Source organism: Apteryx rowi, unplaced genomic scaffold, assembly GCF_003343035.1.
Source record: "Apteryx rowi isolate R43461 unplaced genomic scaffold, aptRow1 scaffold_2, whole genome shotgun sequence".
Taxonomy (NCBI): domain Eukaryota; kingdom Metazoa; phylum Chordata; class Aves; order Apterygiformes; family Apterygidae; genus Apteryx; species Apteryx rowi.
The window spans coordinates 5,998,159-6,017,004 of NW_020448307.1; the positions used below are offsets into that span (position 1 = coordinate 5,998,159).

The window sequence follows — 18,846 nt, forward strand, 5'->3', positions numbered from 1 at the left end:
ACCAAGCAAAAGAAACCCAAACCATCCCCAGCCTATCAACAGCCATTGCTTTTCTTGCTCTCTGTGATACTTCTCATTCCCCGTTACAGCAAAAAAACTACACGAAACTTAGACTTTGCTCTGAACACAGTATTTCCATCATAACACTGCTGTCCTCTGCCAGGGCATAGAAACCACAGCTAATGCCACAAAACTTGTGAAGAATGTGCCCATTTAAAGTTGAACCTGACTGCTTTTTAAAGTTTAAGCTTTATAAATGGCAACAGTAATCTCCGCGGGTCAGGGCATGACCGGTCACTCTGCGTAAGGGCTGGGAAGGTTTGTGCTGCTCTGCCAGGTCCCACGTGATCTCTCAGCATAACACACCGTAGTGCAGAGGTTCTTCTCAGTCATTGCTGGGACTCCCCAACAGCCTGGCAGAAGGGAGAGAAAAGCTCCAGACTACCTCTACTTTCATCAGCCTTGCTGACTTTAGCCCCAATAACTGAGTCATGCCATGCCTTGTCGTAGTTTTTGCTTTACTACGTAGGTCCTTATTAGGGGGAAGATATTGCCTTCGACTTCAAAGGCAATACAGTGATGCCTCCCTTGCTCTTGCCTCTGCTCTTTTCCCTGTTATTAAGGACTCCAATGAAGTCACAAGTGTGGTACTCATTTGCATTTGAAGAACCTGCATAACTATATATTCCTGTCATATTTTGAAAAATCTCTTATTTATCTTGGTCTATTGAGATGATTTGCTCAGATATCCCAACCTGCCATTATTTTCAGGCTCCCTGCCTTTCTTTCAGGCTCTCTGCTCTAGTCCTTCCTGTCCACCCTAGCTGATGTTTCCTTACATTTACTTTGTAACCTTAATTTCTCTTTACATCTTGATATTCCTCTGTGCCGGCACTGTGCTTGAAATTACAGATATAGCTATTGCCAGATGATGCACACAGCCATGGTGCATACCTCAGTTTATCACTGCACATTTCCTTCTTCCTCTCAGCATCCCTCCCCGCCATGGCTTTAGCCAATTTGATTTCACTCACTGCTGCTTCTCCTCCCATTTTTCCAAAATTCAGTCAAATTCAGTGCCTTCATTTGATCCCTTTCATTTCACTTGCAACAGAGATGATGACTTCCTGAGACACTTGTCCTTTTTCAGTTGTCCCTCATGTTCACAGCAGGTTGCTGAAGTCTCATGAAGGCTGGTTTGTCCTTTTCACTGTGTAACATTCCCAAGCAAAGATTTATGAAGACCAGCGTAGGGGGTAGTGGTTGATGGGTGTCTGAGAGCAACTACGAGGTAGTATGCTCAACTTCACCTGTTAAACTTCTTAGCTGTGACCTCTTCTTGTCGCTAGCAACCTCATCCTCCTAGGTACACCAGACATGATGGCATAGAGGTGATAGGAAAATGCAAAGCTTGTGTGCTGTAAGGATCAAGAAACACTAAGACTAGTTGCTGCCTTGTAGCCAAGAGCACATGCCACCCATGAAGTCATTTCTTGAAGTTCGTTAAGTGACTCATTAAGCTCATTAATTGTGACTCTCCTTGACAGAAGTGGCTGGCTGAAGGATATAGCAGCTACAGGGTCTCTTCTAGATGTGCCAGGCTGGTAACCAGCACAGGGATAGTCAGAGGGCTGCAGCAACCAATAAATCACTCATTGTGAGGGTGGCTCACTCTCACCATGGACAGTCCAGCAGCTCCACATGGGAGCCCATGACTCCTCCTCCAGCCTCTCCTCTTCCTTCTCCTAGCAGTAGGAGACTGCAGGAGCTGTTCCTGGGCACCATGACATTGGAAACTAGCCGAGTTTCTGCTTTTTCAAGTGGCAGAAGAATGATTTTATTGTCATTAAATCTGAGTGGAAAATGCTTAACTGCAAGTTCCTAGATTCTATCTAAAATGAGATGATTTTTAGTCCATCTTTGATACACTGGTAACTCCTATGGAGACAGCAAAATTACTACAGGTATCAAAAAGAGACAGAATTCTTCTCGCCCCAGGACTCTTGACTAAAATTTGACTTGTGTTGGCTAAGCTGATAATAGATGTCATTTTCTCAGTGATCAAAAGCTCCAACAGTAATATTTTTCATTAAGAAAGTCTCCTTAATACACATCTAAGCCCAAGAAAGCATTTTCCTCAACACACATTTCTGTGAAGTTCTTTACTAATAATGACAATTATTTTTATGGCACTCAGAGCTTTCTTATTTCTGACACACCTTAGATATCTGAGGGTTCCTTCCTAAAGGATGTGATCAATGCTCAGAATACCTGAAACAACAGCTCTGCCCACTCCCAGCCAAGTGCAGAATTTCCAGAATTCCAGTGAGAGGAGAGAGCCCAGTGTTGCACTTTTTATCCATCCATCCATCCATCCATCCATTTCTTCATCAATACAAATTATTCTCTTTGGACAGGACTAAAACCAGAGGTCTTTCTGTTATTTTCAGCATCTAAAGATGAAATTCTGCCATTGATGCATGATCTCTGTGGGAGCCCATATGCAGTTCTGCGAATGAATTTTCCACCCTTTCTTTTCTGACAGTATGTGAAATCTCAGACTCTCACTCTCTGGCCAGGAATCATTTTTCCTTATTGAGGCACTCACTGAAGTGCTGCTTCAAATCCCACTGGAATCAGTGGAAAGGCTCCAACTGGCTTCTCTGGACTTTGGATGAAGCCCTGATCAGGCACTCCATCCCCTACAGTGCTTTGGGTCAAAAGCTATTGTGTAGAGAGAGAAGAGTACGTTGATTCATGACGCACTGACTCATTACTGTGGTGTCTGGGCACACACTATGGGCATTACATCATGTCCAAAGTCTTTACGCCTTCATCACTGGGAACAGATATTCCCTGGTTCTTTACAGCCACAAGCCATCTGCCCTGATCAAAACACGTTAGGAGGAACGAGCAAGAGGCCAGGATATCGGGATGCTGGCCGTCTCCGGCTGGGACATATTCTCATCAGGAAGGAATGGCAATGACCTGCCAATGAGAGAGCTCTACCAAAGGTCCTGTCCCTGCTGCGAGAATATAGATGTCTGCCAGTGGGTCTGGTCCTGCTTGACATGTGCCCCAGGCCCTGTTCTTTTGGATCTCATTAGGTCAGTTCATCTGGAACAAACACAGTTATTGCAGGAGATATTTTGCATGCAGTCAAATCATACCTTGGTGCCATCCAAAGGGTCTTTATGTACAAACGCCTGCACAAATTCCTCAGGTCCAATGTGACTTAGCCTTTCCTTTTAGAGGGGAAAAAAGAGAGAGACAGCAAGAATGAGAAAGTACCCCAGAATCTCTTCTGTTTCTCTTGGTAAGACATTCCCGTTATCTGTCAGCTTTGAAAGGGTGTTACTGAACTGGTAGACAGCCAACTAGCACCAGACATTAAAATTCATAAGAGCAATCAGAGTTATTTCAGCAGAAAGAGGAGAATGAGAATAAAAATGTCGCATTACTGACAAGCCACAGTAAGAGCCCTCTCCACTGCACAGAGAGAAAGGTGCAGGATGCACAAGGTCCCATCTGGGAGTCAGGAGACCTCAGTTCTGCGCTTAGTGCTGCCATAGACCTGCTGTGGTCTAGCATCTCTCAATAGCTTTGTTTCCCAGCTGTTAAAATGGCAGTAATGCTGAGATCTGGTAACCATAGCAATCACTAGCTCCTCTGCACACACAGTGCTCTGACCCTACCTCCCTACCCAATGAAGCTCAGGTGGTGCCCTGGGGTACTGGCTCTGTGCCACTGAGGAAGGAAGGCATTAAAGATGCATGTGCTTACATTAGAGGCATTAGTTACATAGTAGTGTCCCAGGCACTACCCAAAAAAACAGTAAATAAAGAATACATAAGGGACAGTCCATCTCCACCAGCTCCTGAACAAAGCTGGCAGTCTCAGTCATGCCTCTGGGCGCTGTTCAGGAAGGACAGTGGTTATATTCCTCCACATCAAGAGGAAAGGACCACAGATGGGTTGCAGACTAAAAATAAGCTGGCATTTGTGATCCTGCCTCTATGGGAGCTCCCTTCGGTTCCCCAAAGAACTAAGTTTGCTGACAAAAGAGGGAAGGAAGTTCCTGATACTGTTTTGTGAAAGGTTTGTTTGGCATTGGCCCTGCAGCCCTGGAGGAGCTGAGCAGCTCTCCAGTGCTTCTGGAACATACGGTCATGGCAGCGAAGCTGTCCTTGACCCGACGGCTAACTTCTTTGCCACCATGGTAAACTGCTTCCACTGCACCCCAGCTATTTCTCTGAGACTTGACATCTATCATATTGATAGATCTCGAAACTGTTGAGAAAAAACATGACGTGAGCTATGGTATTTTACAGCAGTTAGCATCGTGATTAATTATACTGAGTCTGGCTGCTGCTGAGCCTATTTAGCCTATTTCTTAATGAACTAGGCCCTCAGGGCCACATTTTCATATACACGCCTTAACTCCTTTTGAGTTCTGCTTCTGCCCATCAGCACAATTCAGTTGATGCTATGAAAAGGGGAGAGAAGATCACTTCCATCTTCTGCGAACAGAAGAAGCTAGTGCTAGTGATTGAGCTATTGGTGGGGCAGCACAGCCGGTAAAAGCCCAATGGTCTGGGAGTCAGAAGATGGGCACCAGTTATCCCTGCCCTGGGTCTTGGGCCTTTCACGTCTCATCTGTACATCTCTTTCCCCAGCCTGTGACAGTAATACTATGGTCTGCAAAATGCTTTGGAAGGCCCCTCATGAAAGCTGAGCTGTTAGTATGATCCCACTGGGTTACTAGATGTCAAAGGTGGTATTTTTAAGGAAGCAGTATGTCACTTCAACTCCCCATTTAGCAGTTCAGTTCCCTGAGACACGCTTATTAGAAGCAAGTACTTCCGAAAGATTACAGGCCTCCAAGATATGCCAGAGGAGATATTTTGGAACTCATACAGCCCAATCTTAAGACACTCAAGCAACAATAAAATCAATGGCAGTTTTACTTAAGTGGACACTTTATGGCTACTCTTATGGTATTTCTCTTGGCTTCTCACCTTGACACTCTGATAACAGTACAGAACTCTTACTAAAAAATAACTGTTATTAAATAAATAGCAAGTAATTCTTACTGACAAATCAGCACTAGACAGTTTCAGTGCAGAGTAATTGGTGCACAAGGTGCAATACGTGAAAGAGAAGACAGAGCACTGAGTATAGTAAAGTGGAATGAAAACCTCTGGCTGCATCACGGTTTCAAGAGTGCAGTTTGGTCACAGGGACTCTCCCCCTAGAGGGTAGTTGTATTGTGGAGGAAAAGAAAAACAAGAAAAAACTCCAGGCAAAAGGAGCTGTACTATCTAGCTTAAGCGATATAAAACTAAGAGTGCCAAAGCTGCATGTTCTCAAAACAAACCATGACCCTAAATCAGGGGTTTCTGAGCTATTCCAATTCTTGAGAAACAGAATATGAACTACTTTCAGAATTTCCAAAGCTAATTCAATGATATTCACTCCAATCTACAGTCCAGGCTTTCATTTAATGTTGTTTTTTTTTCCCAGTCTTCCTCTCAAAAATGAACAGTGTCTACTGGAGGACAGGCAGTGGGAAATTGTTAGAGCACTGAGACAGCAGCAGTAAGGTCGTGTACTCTTCCGTGGACCTCCGGGTTTATATGGAGGACCTGATAGTGGGAGAAGAATTATGTGCAACACAACATTGTCAAAGGTGTTGGCACTGAACTGGAGCAATTACCATCAAAAGCCTGTTTGAGAATGAGCTACCATTCAAGGAGAGAAACAGCAGAACTTTGTGTGGAAGTGGGGAGTGGTTTTTGTGTTTGCACACCCTTGTATGTGCATGCAGAAAGTCCCAAAGGGAAGAATGAAGAACATATTAGGCAACTTGAATGCTTTCTGTATCTGCAGGAATAGATTTGAACTGCTAAAATTTCTTCCAAATTAATAAAAGAGCTAATAATCAGCCATTCCAATAATATCTTCAGGTTGTGGGGCTCAAAGCATCTTATAGAAGTCAACAAATGGACCCCCTTGACCTTTCTGGGAATATGACTCACATTTTACAAATATGCAAGCTGAAGAATAGAAAGAGGTAAAGTGACCTGTCCCAAGATACACAGAAACACTCTGATGTATCTCTTGCTTCTCAAGCATCTCTCTTAACCTGCCTCCTTCTGCAGTGCTGATACAGCATGGGATGTGCTGCAGCAGTGCAGGCATTTTGGTTGTGTCTGGAATACTTAGCAGCTGATGGCTTAAAAAAAAAATCTCTGACTGCAGAAGTTGGAAACCATTCCTACTTACCAACTCCACATGTGTGAGCTGCTGAGCCAGAGTGTAGGGGTCACTGCAGACACTCAGGATTTCTCTCTGGATTGATGGAGCTTTGCTTTTAAAGGCAACCAGCTTATCGGAGACAGCAGCACTGATCTTGACAATCCCTTCTTGCCCATGGCTGAGGGTTGCAAGCTTCTGATTCAGGGTTTGCAAAAGCTGATTCATTTTTTTCCAGTAGGCCTGGAAAAATGGAGAGAGAAAGAAACATAAACCACTCATAGAACTTGATAATAGTGTCTTTTATGTTGAACTTTCCTACTGCAAAATACTTCTAAGCCAGCAACAGGTCACCACTTTAGTTTCAATGAGCCTATTTCAGAATAACCAGTTGCCTTAATTACAGTTCTGTGCTCTGGACCACAGAAGCAGACTGCAGTCAAGAGAAGAGGCAATCAGGACTGGTGGGTTGGGCTGGCAGCAGTACTAACATACTCCTGGCAACATCAGTGCTGGTGGGATAGGAGGAGAGGTAATGCTATTAATACGAGTTATACCAGCTTCTGGAGCAGAGCAGCATTCGGTCCCCATCCTTTATGTTAGGTAGAGTTCTTGGCCAACACTTAGCTGTTAATGTTGCCTAGTAAATTCCTGTTTACTAGGAATAAGAAATGTTTCTAATGATATACTCTCCATCCCTTTGAGCTGAGAGCAGTGGAAGCATGCTGTTATTCCTACTCTGTTGGAGAGGTCCGAGCATTGCATAGCTTTGAGTATTTAATATCCAAAATGTTAATTGCTATTGGAGGAAGCTCATATCGTATTCCAAGCACAGCCATGTGCTCAGCAGGATGATCATTACTAAGTTGCTCAGGTTGCTCTCAGAGCTGGAACAGCTCTTCACAGACAATAAGTGGAGCCGCTGGCCACGGAGGATGGGCAGAAATGCCTTCAACTCTTCATGACTGACAGATGTAGACATTATAAAACTGAGATAAACGAGAGAACAGGTGGATGGGTTCTAAAGACAGGATTAACTGGCAAAGTCCTTGGGCTAAAGCCTCATGTGGAGCAGAGGGTGGCTGTATCCTGCTGAACAACAAGGCCTCACGGGCTCTCCCTGGAGGAGAAAGGAGCATCAGTCACGTGTGGGATGGGTACTTGTTTGACTTCAGAGAGCACGGTCCCTTGGGAAAACAGTTTGCATGCTGGCCCACTGTGAGCTCCCCCTCCCAGCACACAGCTAGACAGTGGAGAGATGCCCTGGCTGATCACAAGTGGAAAAATTCCTCACTCCTCCTCCAAACAGAACTGAGCCACATCAAGCTGTCAGTAACACCAGTTTGTAAGCTGTCAGTGCATAATCTGAGCTGGCACAGAGCCCTCCTCTGCTACATCTGTACTACGCAGGTGGACACCATGGCACCCTCCATGCAGTCATGATCATCACACCAGCGACTTGGACAGAGCGTGCCTTCCCATGAAGACCAACACACACCTGTGTCACATCCCAAGTTGGATACAGCCCAAACGCACACTTGGAAAGTGCCCTTGAGCTCCATGATTTAGATACAGCCTTTGTCTTCAGACTCTTCGAGACTGTGGATACTCTGAAGTTGTAGGTGTTGACAGCACTCATGTTTTAGGTGTCCAAGCTACCAGGAGCCAGGCTCAGTGCTCTTCTCACCTACACAGGATCCCATCTGCATACAGGAAGCACTGTCTCCTACTGCTTCACAGGCTAGAATAACATGCTCTCATCTGCCCTGTTTTCATTATGGTCTGAGGCTGGAAACCCTCAGAACATCAAAGTGCTTCCACATTTGCTGCAAGACTTTGTAACATTTGCTCGACTCTTCTAGCAGAAGGATTGGCATTATTGAGGTACCTCTCATTTCACGCATGGAAGATGCCCTCTTGAGCTGGGCTGGAGCATGGTCCAGTGAGCAGGATGTGGTCAGCCTATTTTGCAAAATATAGCTGACAAGCCCAAAATGAAGTAAATACCTAGAAGGCAGGAGGGACTTCTCTAGGAAAATGTTCAACACATGTTCCATTTAGAGGCAAATCACAGAGGAGGAGTGAGGAAGAGTGAAAAAATAATAATTGAAGTAATTTCTAAGAAAATAGGAATCATTCCTTCAAATTTCATCTGCTCCTGATGTACACTGGCTCCCAGGAAGAGACTGCCAGGCTTCCTTCACGTAAATCCTCACTCAAACAGATGGTCACTCCTTTGATTTACAAAGGCCAGCCTGGACCCACACCACCGAACAGCATCCGAATGTTTCTCTGGTTTACATCCCAGGTGTGTTTGCAAATCTCAGCATAGCTTTTGAAGTCCTATGAATAGAATAGTATTTTTTAGTTGAAATTCAAATGGTGACATCTTTTGGTATTTTGTGAACATATTCTGCGAACTGGGGGAATTAATTTTTTTTGGTGGGGGGGGGGACACTGACATCAAAGTTTTCTACAGAACATCAGACACTTGCTCTGAAACTTTAAGCTGAAAACCCAGTTCTCTTTCAAAATGCAGTTTGGATGAGAAATCTTTGACTAGCCATGTCAGCACCAAATCCTTCACTGTTTGGATGAAAAGCCAGATAGCAGCATAAAATTGCTTGAAAGACAAGTATATCAGCAAGTCTTTCAATAAACCCTCATCAAGAGATCTAGTTTCACCTAGTTTTGTAGGAAATACGGCACAAAAATATATACAGACAAGAGTAAATGAAGATTCAGGTAGGCCGATCAGCAAAGGAGAATGAAATAAATCAGACACTTAACGAACACAAAAAAGATTATTCATAAATTAGAGCTTTTAAAGAAACTCACAGAAAGTTTGTTGAGTGCACCCTTTCCTGGATAGCTTTTCTATGAATATTGGGGGAGGAATAATAAAAAAAAAAAAGGGAAACACAACGTTTTTTGCCCTCTTAAAAGCATTTCCTGCCTTCTTTATAATATATTCACTAAGTCAAAATGACTTTTTTCATTACCTTTGACATGCTGGTAATTACCTTGCCACAAAGTGAACCCCTATTGTATGGGAGCTGCGTGCTGGACTCACTATCAACCTATTTTTCTTCACTCCCACATTAACAGTCAAAAGAAGCATGCTACTGTTTAATATTTAAAGAAAATGTTTCATTCTTAACTGAGAAAGTTCCTCTGAAGACAGCAGGCCTCAGCAGGTGGCTTAGGAGCTCAAATTTTAATTAAAATTTCTAACTCTAAATGCAAATCACAGCACTTACTAAGAAATGCTTCTCAGCATGGACACCCTTACAAGCATATCACAGAGCCTTTAGAAAGTGGACTATACAAAGGACAGGAGCATATACTGGAGGGGAAAATCCAGCATTAACCTACATGGACTAGAAGACCTAACAAATCTTTCAATCTTTAATTTCTATGATTCACAATGGGAACAACTTTCTTCTAAACAATGGGCACAACCACTCTTTCATGCTGTCCCTCCGAAAAGGAAATTTGCATTTGCAGGATAAAAGCTGTTCCTTAAATTAATTATTGATTTCACTCAGGCATAATCACTTGCAATTACAGTGCCTAGTAATATTTGAAAAACAATGATTTGGACCTAATCCAGCCTGAGGCCCCTCAGAGCACCTCTGAGCACCAGTACATAGAGCTATGCACTATGTGTGCACACGAAGGTGGGCAGCAATTGCTCAGGTCTGGCAAATAAACTGTTGCTTTGTATGCCAAAGGTCTTTCTTCATGGCTCTTTACCAGGAACATGGTTTAAAGAAGGCCGCAGGATGGGTCACCTCCCTCCCGCAGATGCGGTCAAGGCCACCCTAGCCCTTTCTGTTCCCTTCAGCTCCACCGAAGCGTCACGCCGCTTTTCCCCACGCTCTTCTCTCCCGCGGGCTGGCCAGCCCGACCAGCAGAGCCGTGCCAGCCTACAGCCAGCCCCAGAGTGCCAGCAGCAATGCCGGCCCAGTCCAAGAGCAGCTGTTTCCATTTCTCTTGTGTTTCATGTGGGTAGGAGGGTCCTATTTCATTTCCATTCTGCTTCAGCCCTGCTAATTGTTTCTCTTTTCTCTCCACCCCTCTCTTTTCCAGCCTCATGGGTATGTGCTTTTTGTTATACTGAATTGCACACATCTGTGGCCTGAAGCCAGGCCTTGATGTAGCCAATCGAGCTGAATTCTTCCACATCTCATGGTTAACCTAGAAGTAATTAGAGACTCTCAATGTGCTGTTTGCCCATATCCTTATTATTTTCATGGATTTTGTGGTATTTTTAATGTTTCTGAATTAATTTAAGGGGTTCGCCCACCAATTTGCATGCAGGTCTCTCAGAGACTCTCTGTTCACTGTGTCCTGCTCTGCCGCACACATACCTCGTGTATCTGAACGCCAAGAGGGAACCTGTATAACCATCTAGGCCAAACTTCTGTCCAGCAGGCCACATGCTGCTGTCTTTTGCCACTTTTATGCCCCAGAGAACCTGAGTGTCCATAAACATTTTTTAAAAATGTAAGGACTGTCCCTTGCTATCTCTCCAGGTCAGCAAAACAGACTGGATTCAAAAGGAGCTAATGTCCTGGCCCCCATAGGTCCTGTGGTCTTTAATGCGGATCCCAGAGGCATTAGGCTGTGATCGGAGTCTGCTACTCTATATCTGCTCACTCTCTGTCTGTGTCCCAGCTTTACAATATGAACCAGTTCTAGCATCAAGCCTGTGAAATGTTTTGCAAAGGACAGGAACGTGCAAGCCAAACCCTTGTTGGATTCACTAATGAAAAGATGATGACAAAAAGCAAAGATTGTTTCAAAAAAATTACCAGACTGTGAAGAGATGTAAACTAAGGAATGAAAAATTAGATTTCTGGGCAGGAGATCAAGGACATACTGAAACGGGAGAAGGTGAGACAAAATAGGACCACGAATGTCCCTTGCTGATTCCACTTTCACAACCACTCATTTTCATTGAGAGAGGAAGCCTTCTTCAGGTACCTTCAAGCAACTGGTGATCTTCTTTAGCTCCCCCATGCAGTAACTTGAAGACTGGCTGCTTGCTCCACTCCTCATTTGCTAAATTAGACATCCAGGAACACTCCATGAGCCACTGCTTGGGCAGAATGGTTGGTCTTCAGTCATGATACTTAACTCCTCTGCTAGACTAGAATTTGGGAGATCACAGGGAGATTGCTATTTGAACTGTGAATGCCACATTCAGCCTATGCTATAACTCAAATCTTCCATCTGTAAAATGGGAAAGTTATTCTCATAGAAAGTGGTGTGCAGTGGATAAATTCCACTGATAACTCTGATGTGTCCCCATGTCACTGCCACACGAATACCTAAACTGAGACACATGACTTTTGGGGAAGCTACTACAAGTTTTTACCAGCAGAGAACAAAATTGTAAGAGTTCCCAGGAACAGGCATGGAACAGAACATGGCAAGTAACAGGAGAAAAAGTAGGAGGAACCACGTGGGATAAATGAATTTAACATCTCCAAGCAATGTTCCCAGCCAGACATCCTCACCTCATCACATGGGGCTATCCTGTGAATCATGTCTTTCAGATGGCCGATCATCCGCTCTTCCTGAAAATCATATGGGAATGTTTCCGTCCACTCTGTCAGCAACTGTAAGATTTTGGGTCCAAATTTTCTGATCCGTGCCTGAAAAGGAAACCAGAGTGATGGATAGGGATTGAAATGTCCTTACTCATTAAAGTCCCAGCAAATATGTATCTCACTGAATGCGGGGCCAAATTTTCAAAGAAGGCACTTACGGTTGCACCTGCAAAATCTCCACACATGCAAACAAATAGTCTGGTGCACAAATGACACATTTCTGCATGCAAAATGTACCAGTGGCTATATGCATGCACAATTGTCTGTTTTACATGCAGATTTATGTATTTTGCCCATGCAATTGGCCAGTTTATGGTTGGATGGACATATTTTGTTGGTGCAACCTTAATACCTTATTTTAAAACATCTGGCCTTTTTGCTGATTTGAACCATATGTTCCTCCCTACAACCCTCCTATGCTTTCATCCTTTCCTGAAGAACTGGTTGCAACGTTATTCCTTGACCAAAGAGGTGAGTCTTTTGCTTCTTTGCTTTCTGGCAGGGGAATGCACTGCTTAGTGACCACTGGTAGATGTAACACAAGGAAGAAAAGACAGACAAAACACAGGCACATTAGTACCTTTACCTGGACTCCTGATAACGTTGCCCTCTTCCCACATGAGCTCAAGGTCATGATAGGATAAGAAGGACACCCACTCATGTAACACACAGCTGCTGCCCACATTGCTTTTGGTGTAAATTTGCCTGATGATGCAGCAGCAGGAATAGTCTGGGGATGATATGGGGCAAGGAGGGGAATGGGAGGGAACAACACTGTTGGTGCCTTCGTACTATCTCAATACACAGCCAGAGTGGCTGCTTCCAAAGCTTTCATCCTCCATTATCCAAGAACATGAAAAGAGGAAATTGCGTTAAACAATAAACTGTATTTTTATTTACAGAAAACACAGAACAAAACAAACAGCCTTCTTCTGCATACGTACTGTAGCTGAAGTGTACCCTGTAATCAGGAAAAATTATACTCTTGAGCTCCACAGAGCTCTGCTTTTCAACCAAGGTGGTTAAAATGCATATTTCAGCTTTCCACCAACAACAGGTTTCAATGAACCACATCTCTAAAAATAACTGCTGTCAGCTAGCATTAAACTCACGCTCAAAGACCAGCAGGTGGCTACTAAAAGGAAAGCTTTACTGGAAACTACAAAGGTCTGGGGATACATTTGCTCCAGCTGTGTAAACTGCTATTATGAATTGAAGGAGAGGACTTTATGCAAGTCACAGGACATGGCTCAAGGGATGGGAGGTCACTTGCGTGCAGCCACAGTTTCAAAGTCAGCCCCACTCTCAGGAACACAAAATCAGCTGCGTCCCACCAACTGTGCCTTACTACAGGGCTGTCCGAAATGCAGCTTCACTCAGAAGCAGCTTCGCTTCAGGCAGATTGGGAGATTTTTGTATTAAGACAATAAGATAATGTCTCTCATTTCTTGCAAAGTTTGACGAGCAGTGATAGTCTGCAGTGCTCACGTCTGAATCCTCATATACGTGCTTCAGGCATTGCACCTGCTTTAGAGAACATAACCTATCACACCTCAGAAAAATTGTTTTGGATGCTGCACCTGACACAAATTTTTGTATTGCGCTCAGACTGTATGTGCAAATCAAATATCAGACTTCTGCGTAGGCTGGCTGATTGCACGCTGTAGGGAAGGTGGAGCTCCTGTTACTCTTGCAACCAGCTGCCTGGGCAAAAACAAGCACACGTGCTCAGATGTTGGTGATTGATTCAGCATTGGATGCCAAAAACACTGTGTTTCAAAGCTGGGAAGGCTGATCCTGAGACACATTTCAGAATTCTGTTTGAGGTTTTTTGGTAAAATTGCAACTGATGCACATTATTCTCTCCTCCACTGCACTGAAGATATATCTCCTGCTCCAGGCAATGCACTGGACAGGTTTTCCTCAATACTCCAAGGAGAGCTGAGTGGAATCTGGCACTGAACAGGATCCAACGGGATCCGTCTCGCCCGCCGTGCCTTTGGGATTGCCAGAGGACACACGTGTGTTGTCACACACTGTATCAGTCTGCTCAGTCCTTAGGCAAATCAGGAGGAGCAGAGACGCAGTAACAGCTTGGATTTTCCCATTTTGTTAGCTTGTCAGAGCCTCGCTGCTGCTTCAGCTCGCTCCCGGTGCGCCAGACAGAGCCCTGCTCCGCAGCCCGGCTGCCCGAACGGCCTGTCAGTGCCGACAAGGGAGGGCTAGTGGGGAGCTGCACGCTCTTACGCTGCGTTCGCAGTGACAGCAAAGGCCAAGGGGAGCTGTTACACACTGTACCAGAAGCAAGAAAGCAAAACGGCAGACGCATTAAGTAAAAATGGGAGAGTGCTGTGCTGACGTCGGCGACTGACAGTGCTGCGTTTACATCCTACCTCCTCGCATCCTGCAGGCTTCATCAGAGCCTTAAAATAAGAAGGAAAATCACCAGGGAAGACTGAGACGGGGGAAAGGGAAATTAGAAGAGGATTCATTGTGACCAGTGCCTGGGGCACCGCTCTGGACGCTGATACTAGGATGCCTCAACATCAGGATCTCAGCAACAACTATCGCCCTTATGAGAACACTTTTGTTCAACCCAAAGGGAGTCGAGGGACTCTCTGCCCCTTGAAAATACCTCACATTTTTCTGCTGTAAAGCCAAACTAACCTTGTCCAGCACCGGGTCATCCAGCCGCTGCTGCTCAATGCACTTGTGACAGACTCGGGACAGAAGCTCGTGAGGTTCGATGAAGAGCCTGGAACTCAGCAGGAATGTAAAGATATAGGCTTTCTGCAGAAAAGAGACAAGCAGACCTACCATAAGCCAGCCACCCGGTGGCTAAGATTAGCCAGAAACCCCCTGAACTCCATGGTTTTTGCTATGCTCCTACTGCAAAACAGTTTCCCCACTCAAAAAGCAATACAGACGCTGGAGCATAGTCCCTGCTTAGAGAGGACACAGCTTTTCATTAGACATGTCAGTAAGTCATGACTTACGGCTGCCAGGTGGATGTCTGCTCTTCTGTGTTTATTAAATACAAACTTTTGAACATTTACATTTCTTTTAAACAGCAAAACCCATTAGAGCAAACAATCTGCTCTTTTATAGCACGGCATTTGCACTGGGACAAAGCTGTATGTCTAAAAGACCTAAGGATTCCTGACCCTGAAACTGGTTACAGCGGGCGCATCCTGCCATTCCCATGAGCCAGTGGCATCTCCTACCTTCTCAGCACCCATTTCCAACCCTTGCTTGCCCAAACCCTTGGATATCTGCTGTGCGGAGGTCCAGCGAAGACCACCTCTAGCTCACTCTGCAAGAGCCAGCCCAGGTATTGGAGACAGCAGAAGCAGGGACAGATGGAGGCCAGCGACAGGTAAGTGAGCATTGCTCAGGCAGCCCTGTGCCACGCTGGCTTGGGAGCTGTAGACACCCCCACATTAGTAATATCTCCCCTTCACCGCCCTGCAGGTCTCACCTTGCCTGCTTTAGGGAAAGTTTCACTCGTTCTACTAACTCCCCCAAATTTGTTTCTAACACCCAAGCTGTATCATATGCAGTACCATTTCACTGAAGCTGTAGGAAGCAAGACTTTTGGATAAATCACTGGATTATTTAAAATACTCCTGGAGTGAATTTAAAATATATGCATGAATCCTCATTCGTTTGCATCCCAACCCCTCTTGGCGCCTGGATTATCTTCTTTTCCCCAGACCTAGCCATGCTCCTGAGCAGTAGGTGAAATTATTTCATATCACACATTGCTTACCGGAAATCTCACAGCCTAATCTCGCCATTACCTACTTTTATTGCCTCTCTGTTCTTTTTTAATTGATATGCTCCTTTATGACTTATTTTTAGCTGATCAGAAGCTGAGCTGCGGCTAATTTAAAACAAGCTGTCTGCTCTGCATTGATAACTTTAGTGGTCCTCTAAACTGCCCAGAAGCCAGTGCTATTCTGGCGCTTTGAAATACAAGCCTTTCCACAGGGACACATTAGCACTTAAAAGTCTTCCAGTCAAACTCTGCCCTAAATTCCACTGAGGATGTGCAAATCCAGTGAAGTCAATGGCTTGCAGGACCATAAACCTGCTTTCAGTTTAGATCCTTATATTATCAGTGAAGAAACACTGAATTTTCACTGAAGGAACAAAGATTAGGATCTGAGCTTTGCTGTCCAGTGACTGTAAAGTCTCTGTGCATACATCCATATAACCCTAGGTAAATTAAGAACCCATCAAAATTTCTCTATTTTTGCTGAGGGAATGCTTTATACATGCAGAGAAACCTTGATGGTTTTAGCAGCTGCTGAAATTCAGCTAATTTAATACCAGTTCAGACTCAAAGTTTTTTGCTTCAATCTTCATCTAAACCTCTCTGGGATGAACTGCTATTTTTTGAAGTTCTCCTACCGCTACATCACTAATTCATCATCACCGCAGCTTTTTTTTTTTTCCTGTTCTCTTGTTTAAAGGCAGTATCAACTTTGGGATCCGCTCTTTCATGGAAACAATTACAGAGCAGTGCAACAGCATTTAAAGCCGTGCATCAATTTACCAAGCTTTAATTGTATGCAGTTTTTAAATAAGCCCTCTTAATTCAAAATTGAACACATTTGCATTTTTGCATAAAGTGCTGTCCCAATTCATCAAAATTAAACTGTTTATTATACTGTGAATTGCTTACTTCAGGGTAGTAATCAGTGGTAGGTATAAGATGCTGGATTAGAGCATCCAGAGATGCTGAGGTAAGGTTTCCATCCTGGAAGATCAGTCCTCCTTGTTCATCTTCTTTTGAAGTATGTAGATGAGGGCTGAAGCCACATGGGGTAAACATGCTGGTAGACCTCAGTGTTTGGGGCATCCCTTCCTGCAACAGAGAGAAATTCATGTCAGGGACAAGATCTATCAGATTTACAGCCAGAGTCTCAACTGTCCTCTGCTGATGACTTGAAAAACACAAGCCGCTAATAAGAGTTTCCTGTTCACAAAATTAACATGATCCCTCCATGACACCCTCTGTGATACCCTCTTTTACAGTTGCCACCAGCAGATCACACCTGCGATGGGAAATACTCCCACAGGAAAATGGAACATTCTGCTTTTGCTTTTGGGCCACAAAATGACGGCGGCTGCTTTGGGCTCCCATCCCAGGCGAGATCTGTGGTAACCTCCCTTTCGCTATAGCCCAGGGCAGTGCCGGGCAGAAGAGGTGAGATACTTGGCACTCCAATTCAGCAGGCTCCTGAGGAGAGCAAAGCAGTAGCTTTGAACCTCCATCCCTCTGAGAACGAGCCTGAGAGGATTTAGGGGGAGAGAAGGGGGAAAAATGGTGCCAGCCAGGGCTTGCTCAGGAAGGACCTTGAGAAGCGCTCTGTGGCTGCTGAGGGACAGGAGAGTCGCCCGAGTAAGCAGTCGGGGGCGAGGGCAGATACAGGAGGATACGGTCAGCCAAGTGGAGGATGGAAAAAGGAAAAGAGAGGTGGGAGGAATGGAGAACGTGGGAGCTGAAGAAGAGATTAAAAAGCAAAGAAAAGAGAAATGATGAATAGGGAAAAGCCAGACACCTGCACTATTTTTGGAACCTAAAGTTACTCAGTCCTAGATCTATACTTAGGCACTAAATATATGTTTCAAAAAGATCCTGAGCACTCATCGACTTCACTAGAGCTGCAGGATCCTCAGCACCTTTGAAAAGGAGGCCACGCAAACTCAGAGCACGCAGCCCACCTTCCAGCTCCCTTTATTTCAGTTTTCTGGGCTGTACTGGTTTACTTTCCAGGCTCCATCTCGATTTTGTGGCTTACGATCAACTTGAACTGTTTATTCTGTTGATCAAAGTTGCTTTGCTTCCAAATTGATGTGAGGGGTGGAAGATTTTGCCCTGAGGGCTTTAAAGCATCTCCAGCTGCCTCTGCAATCCCCCACCTCAAAGCTGCTCTGCTCCCAGCTGGAGGCTGCATCACAGGACTTGGACCAGGAGAAGGATGGTGCTTTCTCACTCCCTGATCAGCCAGCGCATCGGCCCGAGCAAGGGTCTTTGCAAACAACACCCCTCTGTGACCTGCCAATCTGCTTCTAAATTTGATTTTCCTTGGGGTGAGGAAGGATGGGAAAATGCCGAAAGGGAAGAGTCCTAGCGCCACTCTCTACTCCCCTAAGCAGCAACAAAACATCATTCAGGACTCCAGCTCTCCCTCCCAAGCATCAGCTCTGCCTGCTTGAAGGACCACGTCTGCCCCACGACCCACCAGCCCAGCACGGACCTCCCTGTGGCTAGTGCTCAGCAACAGGGAGTGAGGGGACATGCTTTATTTTCCAATATCTTTCTCGACTGTTTGCTCTACCCTGTTCCACCTGGGTTTCTGCCTCTTTCCCACCTCACAAAACTTCAAAAGCTGCCCCACAGATTTGACTTGAAAACTCAGGTTTGTGTTTCTCCCTCACATATACCAGGGGACGTGCTATAATGCAGACAGCAAGCTCCACTTTAGTTACCTGTACAGCATGTTGTATTTATTCCTGCAAATACCCCTGTGTGCCCAAAGTGCCTCTTGGCCTGGCACAACCCAACTACTCCCCAAAGCTCAGGCTGCCAAACTTGCCCAGTCCAAGGGGTGCCGAAGACGCGAAGGGCAACGCGTCTGCGAGCCAGACAGGTGGGAAGCCCCAGGAGAGGCTGGGAGCTGAGCCCAAGCACCGTGGGAGCTCAGGCTTTGCTAGCAAAACACGGGTGACTTGATCCCTCAGAGGAGAGCCCGTTCCCCGGGAGCCGCGGTTGAGTTTCTGCATCACGCCGCATCTCCTGGGAGGCGCACAGCCTGCCACCGGGATTAGCAACCAGGAAGAAACCGCAAGAGGCAAATCCAGCAAATTCCTGCCTCAACGAAAAAAACAAACAGATGACAGGGATTTTAGTTTATTTTAAAGACCAGAACATCCAAATGTCATCCGAGCCAGAATGGAAGCTGAA

At 45.1% G+C, this 18,846-nt stretch overlaps 1 protein-coding gene across 1 annotated transcript in view; it reads right to left on the bottom strand.

Moving 5' to 3' along the window:
• RASGEF1C (RasGEF domain family member 1C) overlaps positions 1–16,737 on the bottom strand; it is a 29,526-nt gene extending 12,789 nt beyond the window's left edge. Inside the window, exons 1-5 of the mRNA XM_026063378.1 lie at positions 16,561–16,737; positions 14,541–14,663; positions 11,781–11,918; positions 6,286–6,498; positions 3,171–3,245 (exon numbers count right to left, since the gene is read on the bottom strand). Of these exons, the coding sequence (XP_025919163.1) occupies positions 3,171–3,245; positions 6,286–6,498; positions 11,781–11,918; positions 14,541–14,663; positions 16,561–16,737 (726 nt within the window). The remainder of the gene's footprint in view (positions 1–3,170; positions 3,246–6,285; positions 6,499–11,780; positions 11,919–14,540; positions 14,664–16,560) is intronic.
• Between the last annotated feature and the right edge of the window lie 2,109 nt (positions 16,738–18,846).